A 17,199-nucleotide genomic window follows, 5' to 3' on the forward strand; every position below is an offset into this window, starting at 1 on the left:
GCCTCTGCCTCAAACTCAAATAAGTGCCTAAAACTCCAACCTCAAAGCCCATTGATCTGGGACTCCATCCTTATTGGTGAAGATGGATGACCCTCACCTGTGTGTGGGCAGGGCAGAGTAGGTGAGTCCCTTCCAGGTTCTTTGAGTCCTTTTGCATGCTTCTAGCAGAGAGAAGATGGACAATGTCAACTCCACTTAGGATGCTGAAGGAAAAGACTCTGGGAAGAAGCCAACATGGAAGGAGCTGGCAGTCTCCATCATGTCCCCACCCCCAGCTTGCTACACTAGAGACTTTGGGGCAATTCTCCTTGGATGAGATCTGGGACTCTTTCCCTTGGTTAGCTGAGTTACCTTGCTCGCAGTGGGAGAGTCTTTTCACTGTATCGTCTGGTATATATTCTCCTACATATAACTTTTCTGATTTCTCTTCTGCTATTGAATTGGATAAATTGGTTTCTTTGATAATTGCTATTTGTGTTCATTGTGGAGCTGGTATTTGGTGGGAAAGGGCCAGGGCTTGGATATAAGGCTTCCTTCTTCCCCCTAAACTAATGAGACAATGATCGGAGGTTAGATTAAACTTGAAAATCGCATCCTTTAGGTTGATAATATTTAAGGAAGTAGATAGATATGTCTGTTCGGAGGGCAGTGGGGCCAGCCTCTGGCCCCAATTTATTTTATTTAAGTCATTTTTCAGTTGTGTCTGACTCCAGGCAACATTATGCATCATTGCCTTCGTCCAGTAAAGTGTGTTGTTGTTCGGTGGTTTCAGTCATGTCTGACTCTCTGTGATCCTATTCAGGGTTTTCTTGGCAGACATACTAGAGTGGTTTGCCATTTCCTTCTCTAGCTCACTTTACAGGTGAGGAAACTGAGGCAAATAGGGTTAAATGACTTGCCTGGGGTCACACAGCTAGTTAGTATCTGAGGCCAGATTTGAACTCAAGGAGATGAGTGGTAAAGGCCTGGCACCCTATTCCCTGGCACACTGAGCCATCTAGCTGCCTCCTTCTCCAATTTACTACTTAATTCCTATTTAAGTGTCTTTTGGAGAAAAGTGGAGGGAGAAGAGGCTAGAGATGTCTACTCTGCCTCCCTTTGAGCCGCACAATGACATTCCCGTTCTACATATGGGGGACAACCCTTGCCACATAGGTTAAATTGATTGGGGTTTGGAGGTTGAGAGAGTTTGGAGGGTTGGAGAATATACACTCAGCTGGGGTGGAAGAAGGGAGAACTCTGAATTCCTCCCCTCCCACTCCTACCCTCCATGGATTTTTGAGGTATTGCTTTCCTGTCAAGGAACAAAACAGTCAGAGGACCTTCTCTGTGGTATACTCTCTGGAGAGGTACCCAAGGGTCACCAACATATGTGAGCCTCATAAGATTATAGATACAGAACTGGAAGGAACCTTAGAGTCCTTCTAGTCCAGCCCCTTCATTTTACAGAGAAATTAAGGCTGAGGACTGTTAATTCAAGGTCACACAGACTGATGCAGTGGATAGAGGGAGGGGCCTGGAGTCAGAAAAACCCATCTTCCTGAGTTTGAATCTGCCTCAGACACTTATGAGCCACATGATCCTGGCAAGTCACTTAACCTTGTTTGCCTCAGTTTCCTCATCTGTAAAAGGAGCAGGAAGGAAATGGTAAACCACTCCAGAATCTCTGTCAAGGAAATCCCAAACGGAGTCACAAAGAGTTAGACATGACTGAAACTACTGAACAACAACACACTTTACTGGAGGAGAGCAATGTTGCAAATACTTTTTAATGTGGCTGTTGTTCCAGCTGTGTGTTGCCTATCTATGCCTTTGGTGAAGGGTGGATTGAGTAATCCTGGGACACCAGCCTTGGGGGTGGTTGAGGTCAAGAAGGTAGCATGAGCTTGGTTTAGGGTGCCTGGGACTAGCCTCTGTTACTCCTACAGTAAAGCCTAATGAGGAGCGTAGAGGGGAAACTCTTCAGAGAAACCTTTCAGGGCAGAGCTGTGCTGACTGAATCCCTGCTGCTTGAATAGCAGGCTTCTCTTTTGCAATCCTTTGCTGGTCTGACAGGCTCCTACAGAATTACATCACTTCCTAAAAACCCTCAAACACATCTCCTTCAGAAAGTGAGCACTGACAAAAAAGCAGCAGGAAACAGGAAACGTTCAGGCTCCCGTGAGGTTGGAGCCCCAGACAGCATCATGCCTGAGAGGGGCCAAGGTAACTTGAGGACTCCCGGCTTCCTCCTCATCTTCTCCCTGCTGCTGGGGAAGCTCTTGGGTAAGTTACCTGGTGCCTTTCGAGTGCTGTTGTTCACGGGGCGAGGGAAGCAAGCTGGGTGCCCAAGGCTACAGAACTCTGCTGGGAGAGAGGGCAGACGACACCCAGCAAACCTGAACCTCTCAATGGACTTAGAGGGAGGAGGAGAGGCGGACCCGAGCTGGCTTGTCTCGTAGGCACCCTCTCTCCCCTTTAGGCTCCCTTCTGCGGTCCGATCATGTTCTGCTTTGGCAGGGTATCTGACCCTCCTGGCACATTTCCTCTCGTGAAATGGCTGGGCCCCTATAATTTACCCAGATTTAATGGGCACATTAAGAAGCCTGTAAACCCTGGAGGAACTCGGGGGAGGGAATGGGACAGTGGGCTGAAACAGTCTAGGAGCAAGTTGACTTTTAAAGTAAAGGCGGCTGAGACCCCACAATGGGAAAGATGTGGTTTGTAAGATGTTGTCTATGAAGTTAACCAAGGAGAAGACAGGCGTTTGTGTTGACTTATCAATAGGGAGGTGATTGGTGTGGGAAGAGGGGATGGAATCCACACTAAAGGGAAGGTGCTTTCTATTTTCTTGTCTCGCAACTTTTTAGAGGGATCCATTTGCATCCCTCCCTTAATAAATGTTTGTTGGATTTTTTATAGTGGCAGGAATTGTCTTTACATTGAGAATTTTCTCACAAAAGTTAGAACTCATAGATAATTTAGGCTAGCGTTTTCTATCTTCCTTCCTTTTCACTCTCTGTCTTTCTCCTCCTCCTCCTCCTCCTTCATCTCCTCTCTCTCATTGTCTCTCTATTTCTTTCTCTCCCTCTCTCCAGATAAAGACATAGATATATAATATATACATACATATAAGTTTCCATCCACCATTGATGAATGTTTGTTTGTAAAAACAAAAAAAAACATTCTCTGTGGCAAAAATGTTCTAGGAAGGCCAGAGTATCACATTTCAACATTCCATGTAAGGAGCAGCAATTGATTTGTGTTCTTAACAGTTACCATGGGAAGCAGGATTGATCACAATTGCCTTCCTCCGTAGACTGTATTTGCTGCACCTGCCCTTGGGTAAATAAAAACAAATCTCCTCTTGGTTACAGACTGTGGAGACTGCCAGCATCTGACCCAGGGCAGTCTATGCGTGGAAAGAAGTGTTCTTATCCTGTAGGGATCCTAGGATTTTGCAACCAAAATGTATAACGGAGCCCATCTAGTGAGCAGTTTGTTGCTGGGAAAGAGTGCTGGGTCTGGAGTCAGAGAGTCTGAATTCAGCTCCTGACTCTGAAAATTACTAGCTGTGTGACCTTGTGTAAATTGCTTAACCTCTCTGGGCCTTGGTTTCCTCACCTGTAAAATAAAAGAGGTTGGCTTACACGACCTCTGAGTTCCCTTGGAGCTCTAAATCTCTAATCTCATTCAAACATTTTACAGATGAAGGTATAGGCTCAATGAGAGGAATTGATTTGTGCAGGTAGTGAGAATCTTGGTTCCTCCTGGGCTCATGCCACTACACACCCATCACATGTCTTTTTTTTTTTTTTGCATACGCAGGGTCAGGAAGCACTGCCCTAAGGATTATTATAGCAAATTCTCAATTATGATGGAGGGGGATGACTGATGAGTCGAGATCCTCATGTCTCTTTCTTCCATCAGCTGCCCTGCTTTGGAGCATGTTCCAGGCTCATTAGCAACTCTACCAGAAGGTGGTAAAGGGAAGGAGAGGAAGTGAGACTTAGACCAGCTCTCCCATTGGTTCCTCCATAGCAATGCTGTTATTATAAAGGTTTGGTAAGAGGTTGAGGCTAGTAATTGAAATGAGTTTGAGGGAATCATCTGTGGATTTTATTCCTTAAAGAGTTGCGGAAGGGAAGTTACAAAACATCTTGTCTACCCTTTTGACTTTGCATATGAGGAAAGTGAGGCCCAAAGGGGATTGGTGACTTGACAAAGATGACAGCTTAGTGTGGGTTGTAGAGTGAGGTCTCCGAAACCAAAAGGCCAAGTCTCCCACTGCATCTGAGGCCATCTCCAGTCATCCTGATCTGTGTCTGGCCGCTGGACCTAGATGCCTCTGGAGGAGACAGTGAGGCTGGTGACTTTGTGCAGCCTTCCCTCAATTCGTTTGCAAGTCATAACATCACTTTCCTGATGTCATGGTCCTCTTTGAGAATGAAGGACAACCAACAACAATCCTTCTCTGCACCATCAGTAACATTTGTTCACAAAAACTTCTGCTAAGATTTCTCTAACCTTGACTTCCTGAACCAAGGACTGATGCCTTTCTGGACCAGAGTGGGAAATATAGAATACTGGGCTTCATGGAGTGTGGAACTGGAAATCAGGAAGTTTTGAGTTCAGATCCCACTTCTGACACTAGCTATGTAACCTTGGGCAAGTCACCTAATTCCTCTGAGCCTCAGGCTACACTAATGTCTTCCAAGTTATGGAGGGATGTAACCTGCATCACATATTCTTTTTATCGACATTTCAATTTTTTCCAATAACATGTAAAAATAATTTTTAACATTCATTCTAAAAACCTTTTGAGTTCCAAATTCTCTCCCTCTTTTCCTTCCCTCCCCCTCCCTGAGACAACAAGCAATTCAATGTAGGCTATACATGTACAGTCACGCAAAACATATTTCCATATGAGTCATGTTGTGAAAGAAAAAACAGACCAAAAAAACTTCTCAAGAAAAATAAAGAAAGTAAAAAAGAGTACACTTCAATCTACATTCAGACTCTATCAGTTCTTTCTCTGGAGGTGGATAGCATTTTTCATCACAAGTCCTTTGGGATTATCTTGGATCATTGTATTGCTGGGAATAGCTAAGTCATTCACAGTTACTGTGTATAACGTTCTCCTGGTTCTGCTCCCTTCACTTTGTATCAGTTTGTGTAATTAGGTTTTTCTGCAGTCATCCTGCTCATCATTTCTTATAGCACAATAGTATTCCATCACAATTCTATACCTCAACTTGTTCAACCATTCCCCAATTGATGGGCATCCTCTCAATTTCCAATTCTTTGCCACCACAAAAAGAGCTGCTATAAATATCTTTGTACATTATTTTCTCCTTTTTTTAAAAAAAAATCTCTTTGGGGTACAGACCTAGTAGTGGTATTGCTGGGTCAAAGAGTATATACAGTTTGATTGCCCTTTAGGCATAGTTCCAAATTGCTCTCCAAAATGGTTGGATCAGTTCGCAACTCCACTAACAATGTATTAGTGTCTCAATTTTCCCACATCCCCTCCAACATTTGTCATTTTCCTTTACTGTCATATTAGCCAATATCATGGGTATGTGGTAATACCTCAAAATCATTTTAATTTGCATTTCTCTAATCAATAGAGATTTAGAGCATTTTTTCATAGATAGCTTTGATTTCTTCTTCTGAAAGTACCTGTTCATATCCTTTGATCATTTATTATTTGGGGAATGACCTCTTATTTTTATAAATTTGGCTTAATCTCACTGTATTTGAGAAATGAGGCCTTTATCAAAGAAACTTGGTGTAAATTCCCCCCCTCCCCTCATTTTTGCTGGATTCTGGTTTTTAATTTACTCTGCTATCTGCTTCTGTTTTATTGGTGAGCTCATCCCATTCACATTCACCATTATGATTACTAACTCTGTATTTCCCTCCATCCTATTTTTTCCCTTGTTTATCCTTCCCTCTCCTTTCATGCTGTCCCTTCTCAAAAATGTTTTGCTTCTGACCGCTGCCTCCCCAAATCCACTGCCTCTTCTATCAGTCCCCACCTCCCTCCCCCTTCCCACTTCTCTTATCTCCTTCCCCTCCTACTTCCCCATAGGGTAAGATAAGATTTCTATTGCCATTCTCTCTTTAAGCCAATTCTGATGAGAGTAAGGTTCAAGCATTGCCTCCCCACACACACACACACATCTTCCCCTCCACTGTCAAAGCTCTTCCACATCTCTTTCATGAGAGAAAATTTATCCCATTTTAACTCTCCCTTCTTCCTTCTCCCAGTGCATTCCTTTTTCTCAGCCTTTAATTTTGTTTTTAAAAGATATCATCCCATCATAGTCAACTCACATCCATGCCCTTTGTCTGTGTATACTCCTTCTAACTGCCCTAATAATGATAAAATTGATTGGAGTTATGAGCATCATCTTCCCATGTAGTCAAATTTTCTATTCAGCTCTGATCTTTTCATCAGGGATGCTTGAAAGTTCTCTATTTCATTGAATGCCTACTTTTTCCCCTGAAGGATTATATTCAGTTTTGCTGGGAAAGTGACTCTTGGTTGTAATCCTAGCTTCTTTGCCTTCTGGATTATCATATTCCAAGCCCTCTGATTCTTTAACAAAGAAGCTACTAAATCCTGTGTAATTCTGACTGGAGCTCCATGATATTTGAATTGTTTCTGGCTGCTTGCAATATTTTCTTCTTGACCTGGGAGCTCTATAATTTGGTTATAATATTCCTGGGAGTTTTCATTTTGGGATCTCTTTAATGAGGTGATTGTGAGTTCTTCTGATTTCTATTTTACCCTGTGGTTCTAGGATATCAGCATAGCTTTCCTTGATAATTTCCTGAAATATTATATCTAGGCTCTCATCTTGATCATGGCTTTCAGATAAGTTCAATTATTCTTAAATTATCTATTCTGGATCTACTTTCTAGATCAGTTGTTTTTCCAATGATATATTTCATGTTTTCTTCTTTTATTCATTGTTTTGATTTCATTTTTTTTCTTGATGTCTCATAGAGTCATTAACCTTCATTTGCCTAATTCTAATTTTTAAGGAATTATTCTCTTCAGTGAGCTTTTGTAACTCCTTTTTTATTTGGCCAAATTCTACTTTTTAAGGAGTTCTTTTTTTCAGTGAATTCTTGTTCATATCTTTCCATTTGGCCAATTCTACTTTTTAAGGTATTCTTCTCTTCAGTGGATTTTTGTACTATTTTTACCATTTTGGCCTATTCTGTTTTTTAATGTGCTATTTTTTTAGTGCATTTTTTTGTGCCTCCTTTACCAAGCTGTTGACTCTTTTTTCATGATTTTCTTTCCATCACTCTCATTTCTCTTCCCAATTCTTTCTCTATATCTTTTACTTCATTTTTAACATCCTTAAAGAGTTGTTCTTGGAATTCTTTTTAGGCCCAAGAACAATTCACATTATTTTTTGAGACTTTGCAGGTAGCTGTTTTGATATTGCTGTGTTCCGAGTTTGTGTTTTGATCTTCTCTGTCACCATAGTGTTTCTGTTGTCTAGTTGTTTTTATTGTTGTTATTTGCTCAATTTTCCAGCCTATTTCTTGACTTTAACCTTATGTTAAAGTTGGGCTCTGTTCCCAGGGTGGAGGGGGCACTGTCCCAAGCTTCAGCCTTTTCCTGCCACTGTTTTCAGAGCTACTTCTGGGGGTTTGTAAGTTTTAAATTCTTCCACGGTGGTATGATCTAAGGAAATATGTTGTCACTGACTCCTCCAGGAGCCACCGCTGCCTCTGCAGATTCAGTCACTCCTAACACCTTCTGCCGACTTGCCAGGGCACAACCTGAGCTGGACTGAGGCTCCACTCTCATCCCAGTGAGACAGACCTTTTCTGTTGATCTTCCAAGTTATCTTGGGATGGAAAATTGTTTCACACCATTCTTTTGTTGCTTCTGCCACTCTAGAATTCATTCATGTTAAAGTTGTTTGGAGGGGAATTTGGGAGAGCTCAGGTAAGTTGCTGCCATCTTGGTTCCGCCTTTCTTGTGCATCACCTATTCTTGAGGTATTGTCTTTTGGTACCATCCTGGGCTCTATAAGAGAACCCCAAATCTATATATTTGCCAATACTTGATTTCTTTTCTTGATCCTCTGAGAAACTCTAGAGATGCCCAATCTGCTCACTTAGATGACCTTCTTACTGTATTCTAATGTCAGAATCATCACCATTTGGGACATGAGGGTGATAACCAAAGATCTTGTGGCATTCTAGGTATCCTGAAAACTGTGAGTTTTGCTGTCCCACTTTGGCGAGTTTGCCTCTTCCGGACCTGGATGCTCTAAACCAGGGGTTCTTAGTTTAGGGCTCATGAAATAGTTTTTTTAAAAATATGTTTTTATAATAGTCCTTTGTAATTCTGTATTTTATTTTGTGAATTTAAAAAATATGATTCTGAGAAGAGGTCCATAGGTTTCACCGGGTTGTCACTGGGGTCCATGACACAAATGAGGTTAAGAAGAGTGGCCTAGAAGCCATCATTTTTAGCTGGCTTTATTACACCTAAGATAGAGCCAAATCGTTTTCTGCTACTTACCAGAAAATGGTGAACTCTGCCGAAAGCTCACAGCTCTCTGCTTGCAAGCCAAGGCTGGGCACTAGTCACCTACCAGTGCAGGGGTTTCCTCCTACAGGTGGACCACACCCTGTCCTTCTGTCTTGTTCCTCTTTGAGAATGAAGGACAAACCACAACAACCCCTAACCCAACTCCAGCTAGGTGGTGCCGTGTTTAGAGTGCTGGACTTGGAGTCAGGAAGACCTGAATTCTAATCCAGCGTCAGACACTTACATGGTCTATGATCCTGGGCACGTCACTTAATCTCTCTGTGCCTCAATTTCCCCATCTGTAAAATGGAGGAAGGAGGTTGGACCCAATGTCCTCTAAGGCCTCTTCACACTCTAAATCTCTGACCCTATAAATCTCTTGCATGAAACACTGGTTGAGAAGGTTTGGCCCAGCAACAGATCATTCTTTGTGAAAAGGCCTTCTGTAGGATACTTGGGCTGGCTGTAGGGCTGGCTGCCTTTAAGCTTTAAGTTTATGGTTGGACTGATCACAGACATATTGGATTGAATTTGTGTTGATCTTCAACAGATTTGTGCCTTTGGGACAATTGGAGAATCCCAGTCTTTTGGGGATTCTCATGACCATTGAGCTGCCTTTGGGCTGACTGAAGTTGCAACGCCAGAATTGCCATTGACCCTCTGGACTCTTCTGAGCCCTCTACCTGCTCACGAGGTTCTGAGACTTGACTCATGGTGACTCACTACGAAATGCTAGTTTTGAGTCATGTTTTCTCCTTGCTTCTTAAGGCTAGACCTAGAGGACCCATTAGTTCTAGAGACAGAAACTCCCAAGGTGGAGCCAAACCCGGACTAGCCTCTCATGACGGGGAGTGTGGCTACTGCTTGGCCCAGTCATGTTCCTGTCTGTCAGTTCATGTCAGGTCCTGGGAATAGATCCCGGCTTAAAGGGAGCTCCCAGGTACAGCTGTCATTGCTAACATATGAATTGGATGGCCTTACTGGTAATAGAAGGATTAAGTTCTGGGAAGCCTGGTGGTGGAGATTTTGTGATACTTGCTATGTAAGAGTACCGGGTCATTTAATAGAGAAAGTTTACCAGGTTTAGACGTGGGCATTCAAGAATATTGGGCTAAGTTCCCTCATGTGTAAAATGTGGGGTTTGAGCTAGATAATCATGAAAGTCGTTTCCAACTCCAAAGCCTATAATTTTCTGACACTAAGTGCGACATTACTCAAAGGTAAACCTATACCTTTATGCTATAAGAAGGTTATATGTCGATTTACTTATAAAGATTCTACGTCTAGCATTTTGCACAATGCTCACCTGTGGTAGGCGTTTAATAAATGTTTTTTGTCTAATTCAGACTTTTCTCATGAAAACTTAGGAATTTCGTCTTCCATTTGTCATTTCTTCTCTCTGTAAGCTTCATAATCTAAGCCCAGCCTACCTTTCCAGGCTTTCTACACATTGTTTCCCTGCTTTCCAACTGTGCTGTCCGTCTTGCTGTCCCTCAAGTTCAAAGTCCCATTTCCTGTCACCACTCCTTTGCACAGGCTGTGCCTGGAATATACTCCCTCCTCCCTACTACCTCTTAGAATCCTCATCTTACTTCAAAGCTGGCTGACCGTCGCCTCTCAGGAAACTTTTCCTTCTCCCCCTCCTTCTTAGCAGTCTCTCCCTCCTGAAATGACCATGTTTAGAGTTAGGAGACATTTGAGTTTATGTGGTCCAATCCCCTCTTTTTACAGACAAAGGAACGTGTATCTGTTTATATGCTGAGTCTCTTCATTGGAATGGAATTTCCTTGAGGACATGGATTTTGTTATTTTTTTCTTTGTGTTCCTAGCACCTAGTAGGAGGCCTTGCATGTAGTAGGTTCATAATAAATGCTTGTTAGCTTGGATTGAATCAGATTGTAGATGAGGGGGGACATTATGTCCGTGGCACCTTAGCCTTTCATGTGATGGTGGGTATCTCTGGGTCATTTCTAGGTCTGGCTTAAGAGTGTAGGAGAAAGAGCATAGGGCTTGGAGTCAGAAGACCTGGGTCAGCGCCTTGTGTGACCTTGATCACTCGTTTTGCTTCTCTGATCAACAATTCTGCCAATGCATATTAAAGGCAGATTCAGACCATAGGTGCTATGGCTCATGGGCTCGTGAGAGATGCGGGGGTTTGGCTATGGCTCAGTCGCTGATCTTATGATAGAGCTTATGGCATAGTGGGGGAGTAAAGATACAAATACAGATCTAGAGGCAGGATGAGATGATGGGGAGAGAGCTAGCCTGGAAGTCAGGGATATTCACATTCAAGTGTATCAAGGCACCACACCTTCTCATTGCCCCCAGCTACCCTCCAAGACTAAAAGTTGTAGAACAAGTGTTGATCTTCATTAATAAAAGTGAATTTCCTTACCCAAAGTTCCCCACACAAAATGATAATAGCCCACCCCCCAAAAGAAAATGTGAGATAACTATGAAACACAATATTATACGAAAATAGAGTTGCAAAGCAGTGTGCTTTGAGGTAGGCTGGGCTTAGATTGTGAAGCTTACAGAGAGATGACATGACAAACTGGAAGACAAAATTTCTAAATTTTCACGAGAAAAGTCTGAATTAGACAAAAAAAAATTTTCCTACCCAGAGATTCTCCCTTCCCCCCAAAAAATAACAGCCCACCCTTCCCCCAAAGAAAATGGCAGCTAACTATGATATGCAGTATTATATGATAAATGTATTGGAGAGCTGTAAAGCAATGTGCTTTGTAAGGTCTGAGGTGGGCAAGGTCAGTGCCTACCAGGAGGACCAAGGAAGCCTTCCTGGAAGAGGTATGTTCCATCTGAGTTGAGCTTTAAAGGAGAGATAGGAATTCATAGACGGCTTCTGATGCCAGATCTGCTAATTAATCATTCTTTCAGTAAACTGCTTATTACCAAAAATTGGATTTTTCTAGACTTCTACCTCCTTGGCTATAAAATTATTTTGACTGGAGGGTCACTTTCCATAGCCATCATATAAAAATAATCATGATTTAATTGTGCCTAGTTGATTTAGGGGATTCCCTGAATGAGTTGGGCAGGAGTATTTGGTTATTGAAATGGATATTTCTGTCCACTATTAGTCTAGAGCAGGGGTTCTTAACCTGGGGTCCATGGACTCCAAAGGGGGACATGAATTTGGGTGAGAAAAATTACATCTTTATTTTGAATCACCTCTAACTGAAATTTAACATTTCTTTTAATTATAAATTTTTTAAAAAACTATTTTCCTGAGAAGAGGTCCATAGACTTCCCCAGATGGCCAAAAGAATCTGGATATGACACACCCCAAAAGGTTAAGAAACCCTGGTCTAGAGATTCTTTGCTTCTCTTAACACCTGCTTATCAAACGCCACCATCAATTTATTTTTAACGTTCAAAGGAAGTTCAGTCATGTGAAGAGCTGATATTTCTATAGATCAGAACATTGTTTCTCAATGCTTTGCATGCCCATTTTTGTTTCTGAAAACATCCTGTGCAGTAGGGAGTACACGTGTTATTTATTTCCATTTTACAGTTAAGCCAACCTGGATGCAGAGGAGCTAATTGAATTGCCAAGTCCACATAGCTATTCCTTGAGGCAGAAAAAAAGCTGCACCTCAGGTCTTCCCATAGCCTAAGCTCAGTGGTCTTCCTACTAGAAACTCTGCCTCACATTGCCCTGTAATAGATTGTACGGGAGGAAACAAAGAATAAGTAGGGAATAAAAGAGAAAAGAGAAAAGCTACCTTAAGTCATATGATCAAGATGATTGAATTTCAGATGGCTTTCAGGCTAACAAAAAGTCCAACCAAAGAAGGCAATGAAAACAAAATCTTAATTTTTTTAAAGGAAATCACAAAATCTTTAACTGTAATTTTCACATAGATTAAAAGAAATAATAAAAATAAATATTTAATGTCTCCTCAATGATTTTTCTTAGAAAGAGGGACTTTTTGTACACAGGCCTAGGATTATCCTTGCCATTACAAAAAAAAAAAACAACCAAAAACACAGTAGTTTATCATGGGTGAATGTAATGCAATACTATTGTACCATAGGAAATGGTGAAAGGAATCGTTTCAGAGAAACCTAGAAGACTTGTATAAACTGATATAAGAGTGAAAGGAGCAGAACCAGAGGAACAATTTATACAATAAGAACAGCATTATAAAAACAAAGAATGACTAATCGTGAGTCTGAGAGGACTAGTCACGATTGAAGCGTGCTCCCCACCTCCCAACTGAGAAGTGATAGACTCAAGCTGTACAGACTGTGTGGTGGTGGTTATTACTGGGGTTTTGTTTTCCTTTTTCAGTGATGGGGAGGGGCAGAGAAAAAATGTTTGTTTTTTTCTTGTTGTTGCTCATGGAAAAAAAAATAAAATTTAATTGATTTTTGATGTTTTCTGGGATCCCTCCACTGAAGCTGTTCTCTGAAGCCCTTTTGTGGTATGGAGGTGGCTATAGGTTCTTGAAGGTTGTGCCATGGGTGAGAAAGTTCTGTTGGGTCCTGTCTAATCTGAGAAGGCCTCAAGCACAACACTGTATGTATGGACTATGTGCTTGATATCGAAGGCCCAGGCCAGATAAGCATTAAGTCTCATCAATAGATCGGCTGCAGGGTGATGGCTTTCTAGAAATCATTTGTACTTTAACCACTGAGAATCTTTTCAAATTCAATTCCCCTAACCCTATTTGGTTCATGTCTTACCCAACACCTACTAAAAATACGTAAGCATGAATGGAAAGGGTAAAGAAGTGGTGGAAATTAGCAAGATTTTCAAATTGGTTATAATTAATTTGATTTTTACCTTATCAAAATTTGGAAGAAAAAAGTGACATCTAGATTGGAGATTTCTCCCTTCTAGACTAAATGGCACTTATACATTCATGGTAGAACTAAGGTCGGCACAATATTGATAGTAATAGGCATTTAAATAGTGCTTTAAGGCTTGTTACAGGTGTTATATAAACTGACACCCCTGTGAGGTAGATACAATTTAATTTTTTTAATTAAATTTTTTCAGTGAACAAAAATTCATTTTTTTTTCTCTTTTTCCCGCCCCACCAAACAACAAACAAACAAAATCCCTCTAACAACCACAATGTTGGCTCTACACCTTAAATCTGTCACCTCTCTGTCAGGCGATGAGAGCATCCTTTAACAGTGATCGGTCTTCTCCCAGTCATGGTTGGTCATCGTAATGATCAAAGTTCTTACAGCTTTTAATGTTGTTTATTTTTACAAAGTTGTTGTGGATGTCTAAATTGCTATGCCTGTTAGACAGATGAGGAAGCAGGTCCAGAGGTTAAATGAGTTGTCTAGGGTCACCCAATTATTAAGTGTATAAGGAAGGATTTGAACTCCAGTTTGTCTAATCCCAGGGAATCTAGGAGACCATACATTATACCACCTGGTTGTCTAGCATGGTACCATTTTATCTCATAGTTACTACATTGGATTGTCTGTTGTTTTCCTGGGCTAGATCATCACCATTTTGACAGTGCGATGAAGCCAGAGATTTTTTTTAAAAGTTTCATTTACGTTACAGTCAAATCACTCTTTTTTTTTTTCTAGAGTAGTTGCTGTTTGGTCTTTCCTTCTTTCCTTTCCTCTAGGATGTTATCTGTAGCCCTTGGCTTGTGTCACCAGTCATTTATCACTAATCTAGACTAGCTTGTTTCCCCCTATCCCTTTAGAGAAATTATTTGACTTTTCCTTCTTACCTCTCCTTTCCTAAACTTTGAGAAGAATCTCTCACCCAGGGGGAGCAGGTAACTGTGTTTCACGTTGGCCTGTAGCCCTTGGCTTTCAGACTCTCTTGTTTGGCAGGTATTGATTAGAGGGAATTATGCCAAAGCTGGACTAGAGGACTTAATCTTGGTCCCATCTTGGCCACTAACTTTGTGACCTGGGGCAAATGATTATTTTTACTGGTGGAAAAATTGGAAAGGCAATTCCTCATGGGGATGTAAAGGTGAAAAATGGGCAAGGTGGTGGGCACAAAAACTGAAAATAGGAGCTGACTAGGGTAGATTCCTTTCTACTTAATTTGGGGCTGAAGTTTTAAAACCAGATAGTTGTAATGGGAGGGAAGGGAGAACCTAATTTAGTTTAAATGGCTGGTATCATGGGGAATAAGGAAGTTAACTAGCTGTGTACAAGTCATTTCATTCCTTGGGACCTCAGTTATCTCATGCATAAAATGGAGATCATAATAACTAAACTTCCTGAAGACAGGGAGCTTGAACCATATGATATTTTGAGGTCCTTGGTTGTATACATCTTTTATTTTATTTTTTATTTTTTTGGCAAATAGTATTTTATTTTTTCTGATTACACTTAAAATAGTTTTCAACATTCATTTTTAATAAATTTTTAAGTTTCAACTTTTTTCTCCGTTCCTCCCTCCTTTCTTCCCACCGTATCTCCCCAAGATGGCAAGTAATCTGATATAGGCTAAATATATGCAATCATGTAAACATATTTCCACATTAGTCATGTGAAAGAAGAAACAGAACAAAAGGGAAAAGTCACAAAGAACAAAGAAAAAAGTGAAAATGATATGCTTTGATCTGCATTCAGATTCTATAGTTCTTTCTCTGGATGTGGATAGCACTTTCCATCATGAGCTCTTTGGAGTTGTCTTGGATCATTGTATTGCTGAGAAGAGCTAAGTCAATCATAGTTGATCATTGCACAATGTGGCTGTTACTGTGTACAATGTTCTCCTGGTTCTGCTCATTTCACTCAGCATCAGTTCATGTAGGTCTTTCCAGGTTTTTCTGAAATCTTCCTTCTCATCACTTCTTATAGCATAATGGTATTCTATTACATTCATATACCACAACTTGTTCAGCCATTCTCCAATTGATGGGCATCCCCTCAATTTCTAATTCTTTGCTACCACAAAAAGAGCTACTATAAAAATTTTTGTACTTGTAGGTCCTTTTCCATTTTTATGATCTCTTTGGGATACAGACCTAGTAGTGGTATTGCTGGATCAAAGGGTATGCACAGTTTTATGGCCCTTTGGGCATAGTTCCAAATTGCTTTCCAGAATGGCTGGATCAGTTCACAACTCCACCAACAATGCATTAATGTTCCAATTTTCCCACATCTTCTCCAACATTTATCATTTTCCTTTTCCATCATATTAGCCAATCTGATAGGTGTGATATGGTACCTGAGTTGTTTTAATTTGCATTTCTCTAATCAATGGTGATTTAGAGTGGTTTTTTTTTTTGTATGACTATGGATAGCTTTAATATCTTCATCTGAAAACTGCCTGTTCATATCCTTTGACCATGTATCAATTGGGGAATGACTTGGTATATATATATATGTCTTTATTAAGGAACCAGAGCACATGTTGCCCATGGAAGGGGCCAGGGGGTAGGCTCATCCCCATACATGCTCCATGGGATGGCCCCTTTTACAGACAGCAGTTGGTATAGGTTTTAAGAGAGACCATAAAGAGTAGTGGGTGTGGACAGACCTTGAAGTCACGAACACTTGGACTCAAGTGATTCTTTTGACAGAGGCTGGCTTGGTGACTTAACCTCTTTAAGGTAGTACATTATAGAACTGCTGCTGCTCTGCATTGGTAAAGGGAATTTCCTCACTGGGAGTTCTTTATACTAATGAAATCACAAATATCAACCAAAACATATTTTAAGACTTTTCATGAATTTCCATGTTCAGGAGAGGAGGGAGAATCATTTAAAATAGCCAAGAGGCTTGGATTAGGACAGCGCACTCACAGGGACCCCAGTGGCCTGAAAGAATGAATCCACATTTCCAAGCGGAAACTAAGGGACAACCTCAGCAACTAAAAGAGAGAATGACAGAGCTAGAAGAAACTTTAAGGGCCTTCTGAGGTTTTTGCATCTGTATTTTATAGAGGAAGAAACTGAGTGAGGCCCAGAGAGGCTTAGTTACTAGCCTGAAGTCATTCGGCTGCTTAGTGGTAAGATAGCATCTAGTTCCCAACCCAATCCCCCAGTTCCCAAGAGAATGCACTGGCTAGACGCTTTCCTCCAAAATGTGTGTTCCAAGCCTCTCTGGTCATTGTGACCTCTCCTGCTGCTGTGCACAAATCTTCATATCTCACAGTAATATCAAAATGATGGCCTCTTAATGGAATACAAACTGAAAGGCAAGACTATGGAGCAGCTTCCCTAAAAACCTCACGGCTAATTATCCCTTAGGACTGCTTTCCAACCTCTTATCCGTCCCCAAGGTGGAATGCAGAGAGTGAAACAGATCACCATCGGCATTTTTGTCCGTTATTCCCCCAGCATCAGTCATGGCCCTCTCTAGTTATGTCAAGGCCAATGATTGGATCTCAGATATGCTCTCTCTTTAATTTCCTTATTAATACTTGCTGGGGTAAGCAATCCCTTCATAGGTCTCCAAATATCGCTATCATTATTGGGGCAGTTAGAACACCTGTGATATTAGAAAGTTGGCATTTAGCATTCCTCACATCTGCATAATTGTCTAATATTTTATTATCATTGCATGATTGCATAATTTGTTCCTTGCAAATTCTTCAAATAAACGTGAATAAAGTGAATGAAGGGGTGAGGTTGTGGGTGCTTTCAATAGGGCCAGGCTTGATCTTAAGCTACATTAATTAATAATTGTATTTG

At 41.0% G+C, this 17,199-nt stretch overlaps 1 protein-coding gene across 1 annotated transcript in view; it reads left to right on the forward strand.

The window, feature by feature from the left end:
• Positions 1–2,157: 2,157 nt before the first annotated feature.
• Positions 2,158–17,199, forward strand: part of TMEM154 (transmembrane protein 154) — a 66,176-nt gene continuing 51,134 nt past the window's right edge. The window contains exon 1 of the mRNA XM_036764624.1: positions 2,158–2,265. Within this exon, the coding sequence (XP_036620519.1) occupies positions 2,187–2,265 (79 nt within the window). The 5' untranslated portion in view covers positions 2,158–2,186. The remainder of the gene's footprint in view (positions 2,266–17,199) is intronic.

The sequence above is a fragment of the Trichosurus vulpecula genome, chromosome 6, assembly GCF_011100635.1.
Source record: "Trichosurus vulpecula isolate mTriVul1 chromosome 6, mTriVul1.pri, whole genome shotgun sequence".
NCBI lineage: Eukaryota > Metazoa > Chordata > Mammalia > Diprotodontia > Phalangeridae > Trichosurus > Trichosurus vulpecula.